General features: G+C 38.3%; 1 protein-coding gene across 2 annotated transcripts; it reads left to right on the top strand.

Annotated features, from left to right (window-relative positions):
* Positions 1–283: 283 nt before the first annotated feature.
* Positions 284–4,269, top strand: LOC149580514 (11S globulin seed storage protein 2-like). 2 transcript variants are annotated; one of them, XM_089791538.1, is made up of 6 exons: positions 284–462; positions 711–955; positions 1,238–1,422; positions 1,506–1,832; positions 3,476–3,696; positions 3,780–4,269. In XM_089791538.1, exons 2-6 carry the CDS (start codon positions 748–750, stop codon positions 3,934–3,936), a joined length of 1,098 nt encoding a protein of 365 aa, XP_089647664.1. In that variant the 5' UTR covers positions 284–462; positions 711–747; the 3' UTR covers positions 3,937–4,269. The 2 variants fall into 2 exon arrangements, with proteins under 2 accessions (XP_089647664.1, XP_089647657.1); XM_089791531.1 differs by having other exon boundaries at positions 373–555.
* The last annotated feature ends 988 nt before the right edge of the window (positions 4,270–5,257 follow it).

Below are 5,257 nucleotides of genomic sequence, written 5' to 3'. Positions count from 1 at the left end.
AAAAATAATAATATAAGTAAAACTTTACAATTAAAACGCCAACAGTATAAATTGCCCTTTGAGAAAATAGACATATTGTGCGATCTTGAAGTGACATAGGTAGTATGCCTTGAAGGTGTGCTTGAGCATCCAGCGTTTCATGTAAATGGAGACTAGGGAAAGAGTTCCAGAAAAAGTCAAGATAATAAATGATTATCACTATGTACAACATGGAAGTTTAGGTTGTTTTATTGGAATTCACAATTGTGCATTTATATCATAAATATTGTTGCATGGGAATCGCATGTCTGACGTGGCCCTAGGAAACAGGCTGCTGGCAAGCTTTTTTCGTTCACATCGGATAATATCAAATTGCATGGCTCGTCGATTTTTACAAAATACGGAGTCATATATGCATATCCAGGAAACGGCTAAAGGGTAAACTATTTTGTTTGCCCTGCCATCAAATGCAACGGCTAAAAGGTAAACTATTTACAAAATACGGAGTCATATATACAGGGTACCACCTCATTTTTCTTCTCGGTTTTCTTGCTCGATTGTCTTCGGTTGTTTAAGGTATGGATTTTTCATTTTCCATTACCCATTAAGATTTCTTCTAGGCATGGATGGTAGGTTTTGAGGGAAGTGTTCTGTTATTGCTGTCGGTCTTCAGCTAAATTATTTACTATCTAACATAGCTGTTTGGTGCTCAACAAATTTCTGGTCTACAGGAATCAGTGTGAATTGAGGTTATATTGTAAGTAAACAATGGAAGCTGCCCCCAAGAGAAATTTGACCCCAGCCTTCCCCAAGGAGATATTTAGTGCAGAGGGTGGGCGTTATCAAGTATGGTTGAGTTCAGATGTGACGATGCTGTCTGAAGCAAGAATTGGAGCAGCCAAACTCATTCTCAACCATCTTGGCTTTACCTTGCCAAAGTACTCTGACTCTTCTAAGGTCTGTTATGTGCTTGGAGGTATGTTACTATGTAGCCAAGTTCCAATCTTCTCTGTCTTCTTCAACATAGAGATATCAATTGTATCATTTATAAATGCATTCAGGAGGATATAAAGTATATATAGTAAAGGTAAGAAACAAATCAGTAATTATTAATTGCATTTAAGGCCCGATTTAGGATCAACTGAACATAAGGGCCTATATAGAATCATGTCTCTACCTTTTCCGTTAAAGGGCATTTCCAGGTAATGTATATGGAATAATCTCACTCCATTAATACCTCCCTGGTTATTATATGCAGGATCGGGAATTTTCGGCATAGTTTTACCAGAGGAGCCAGAGCGGGTGCTGAAGGTGAAGAGAGGAGATGCTATTGCACTCCCCATGGGAGCAGTGAGCTGGTGGTTCAATGACAACCCCTCAGAGGAGCTGGAGGTCCTCTTCCTAGGGGATACATCGAAAGGCCACAAATCAGGGGAGTTCACTGTATGTATCCTTAACCAAGACTAAAAGTCATTGCATTCCATTCTCTTTTTTCATTGTTGATCCCTCTTTATCTATCTTTGCAGGACTTTCACCTTGTTGGTGCCTCAAATGGGTTGTACCATGGATTTAGTAAAAAATTTATGTGCAGAGCATGGGATCTGAAGGACAATGAGCTCGACCATATTATCAGTAGCCAATCTGGAAGTGGAATTGTTAAATTAGAGGAAGGAACAAGAATGCCCACCCCTGAAACCGAAGCAGGGGACAAGTTGAGACTGGTATTCAATTGTGAGGAAGCCACACTAGACATAGATATTGAAGATGGAGGCCGTGTAGTGGTGCTCACTCCTAATAAGTTGCCACTCTTGAAGGAAATAGAGTTGGGAGCAGACCTTGTCAAAATCGATAAGGTAACCTCCTAATTTTAATCATATAATGTTACTCACTAAAATAGTTTAAATTATACCACTTTGTGGTGCAGGAGGTCAAAGGGTCATGCCATGATCAATCCATTGATATTTCGGTTCATGATTGTTCTAAAAGGTTATATCAATGTATTTTGAGTCATTATGAATCATTGTTGTTAGGCTATGCAAGCCATTTGTAACAAGTTGTCCAAGTTGTACGAGGTCCTAGTTTCAACAATGTGGTCAAAATGTGTTAAAAGATCCAAGCAAGGGTAAGAATGTTGTAAATGTCATTTTTAGTCCTTTTCGATATGTTTTAAGTGCCTAAGCAAAATTATGAGTCATCCATGGCAAGATGCAAAAATTGACAAAAAGTTGCAAGAATTGTTGTAAAAGTTGCAGAGAAATGATGTAAGGGAAGGTAAGGTATTCGATGGGGCAGTTGTAACTGCTAAAACAAGTTGCAAATAGTATATACATCTACTTCTCTCTCATTCATCCCCTGAACATTACATGAAAGATTACATCCAAATTTGTTTCATTAAGCTCTTAACTGTCAACCAAAGTTCTGCAGAAAGGTGACAGTCAGAAGATTTATGGATCCTATCTTATCATCCTTATTCATCTACTTCTCTCTCATTCGTCCCCTGAACATGACATCTACTTCTCTCTCATTCATCCCCTGAACATGACATCTTTTAACACTTTTTGACCCCAATGACCAAACTAGGACCTCATTGTACCACTTGGACAACTTGTACAAATGTAACATGACATCTACTTCTCTCTCATTCATCCCCTGAACATTACATGAAAGATTACATCCAAATTTGTTTCATTAAGCTCTTAACTGTCAACCAAAGTTCTGCAGAAAGGTGACAGTCAGAAGATTTATGGATCCTATCTTATCATCCTTATCTCTAGCTTAGCCACTGCCTCACACTCGACCATTTCATGGTTTTTATAGACTCTCTGCAACTTGTTTTGGCGGTTACAAATGCCCCATGACCAAATAGCTTTCCTTATATCATTTGTTTGCAACTTTAGACCAATTCTTCAACACTGCACTATGCAACTTTTTGTCAATTTTTGCATCTTGGCATATGGATGAATCATAACTTTGCTTGGGAAAAGATATTGAAAAGGACTCTAAATGACAATTTACAACATTCCTAGCCTTCCTCGGGTCTTTTAACACTTTTTGACCCCATTGACCAAACTAGGACCTCATTGTACCACTTGGACAACTTGTACAAATGTCTTGCATTGCCTAACATAATGATTCATGACTCAAAATACATTGAAATAAACTTTAGAACAATCCTGAACCCAAATATCAATGGATTGATCCTGGCATGACCTTTTGACCTCCTTGAACTAGGTGCTTTTGCACCACTTTGCTTCTGGATTATACTGTGCAGGTTTTTTATTGCATCAATGTTTTGGATCTCACTTTGTGATTGATGAATCATTGAGTGAAATTCAAAATGTTGGTGCAATCAATTTCCTACACAGCACAATCCAGAAGCAAAGCAGTAACTGATAATGGACTGTGGAAATCTACTTTCTCATAGTTGTATTTATGTTTTTAGAGTGCCGCACTTGTTCTGATTGGCATATGTTGAAATGTCATCCAATATTTTCAGGAAGCAATGTGTTCCCCTGGGTATTCATCAGATTCAGCATTTCAAGTGACATATATAACTAAAGGTAGTGGAAGGGTTGAGGTTGTGGATGTAGATGGAAAAAGGGCACTGGAGTTCGATTTACAGCCTGGTTACCTGTTCATTGTTCCTAGATTCTATGTGGTTTCTAAGATTGCAGGAGATGAAGGGATGCAATGGTTCTCTATCATTACTAAACCCAAGTAAGTTTCTTCTTGTTTAGCCGAATTGATTTGATTCTCAGAAAAAATTCTTCTTCTAACATGAAGTGTCTTTGTGGGCACAGTCCCGTGTTTACCAATCATGCAGGTAAGACTGGTGTGTTGAAGGCTCTATCAAAAGAGACTTTTGCAGCCACCTTCAATGTTGATGAGAAGACCGAGGCTCTGTTTCGCTCTAAACGAACCCAGGATGCTGTCTTTTTCCCTCCTCCCAAAAACTGACTGACATTGTGAGGCAGTATAGGCCATTGGTTAGATCTGGTTTTTAATTTTGTTAGAATTCTCTATTTTCCAGTTCTTGGTGGACATCCCATAATTTGAATATTCTGTGTTTTTGTTTTCTGAATCCCCCATTTTCCAGTCCTTGGTTGCCATCACATGGTAGAAGACAATAAATTATTGAAGAGTTGCAACCTGACTTTATTGTACGGAGTTTGGATGCTCTTTGGTCCTTAGTATTTGTTTGACATGTGCATTGATTGTATTGCTTCAAAAGTTCAAAGTTTGCAGATTGTTGGATTGTAATATGGCTTAGATAAAGGTTTTTTTGTGCAATTCTCTCTCATTTTCATTAGCAGTTAATTTTTTTTTGGGATCAAGTGAGACGATCATTAATTAGTTCTCTATCAATTGACTCAAATCGTTTCTAGTTTAACTTCGGCAATGTGGGTTTGATTAAATCTAGTTCATATCGGATTGTGTTTCTAACACAATTGAGTCATTGTGTTGCTGAGTTTTACTAAATGGCTTTTGGATGGTGGCTGCATCGGCACTCTATGATTTATGCTATAGTAAAGATTTGATTGTTTTGAGTTTAGATTTCGATTACTGGATTTAATCGATAGTGTCAAGAGAAAAGGGCAAGGCAGAACTGATATGGTGGTTGCAATTTGAAGATTTGTAGTAGTTGGTATGCTTTGCAGTAGTTGGTACGCAATAAGTATGATACTTTTAGAGCTGTCAGGAAAGAGGGATAAAGAATTTTTTTAGATGATGCTTTAATAGTGCTTGCCATTTGTGAACTGGCAAAGACATGGTCTCAATCTCCTACTGTAATGGATTTCCTTCATTTGTTTCATGTCCATGTTAGTGCGATGGTAAAACCCTAGACCTCTTACTATGCACGCTGCCCTCACACTCGAGATTATTAGAATCACAGGGTTGGAAAGGCAGCTGGAAGGAAATCACATACTTTGCGGATAAAGAATTTTTTTAGATGATGCTTTAATAGTGCTTGCCATTTGTGAACTGGCAAAGACATGGTCTCAATCTCCTACTGTAATGGATTTCCTTCATTTGTTTCATGTCCATGTTAGTGCGATGGTAAAACCCTAGACCTCTTACTATGCACGCTGCCCTCACACTCGAGATTATTAGAATCACAGGGTTGGAAAGGCAGCTGGAAGGAAATCACATACTTTGCCCAGACCAGTACGCTTATTTAAGCGATTGATCCTCTTTAGTCTTGGGGTTGCGCTTCTAACAAGGTTAAAAATCAATTTAATTCTTTGTTGTTCTTCGATAAGGGGAGGAACCTTTACTG

Source organism: Cupressus sempervirens, chromosome 1 (genome assembly GCF_028749045.1).
Source record: "Cupressus sempervirens isolate cs-2001-9-10 chromosome 1, ASM2874904v1, whole genome shotgun sequence".
NCBI lineage: Eukaryota > Viridiplantae > Streptophyta > Pinopsida > Cupressales > Cupressaceae > Cupressus > Cupressus sempervirens.
The sequence above is the reverse complement of the archived record's forward strand: the minus strand, read 5'-3'. Positions and strand labels throughout refer to the sequence as shown.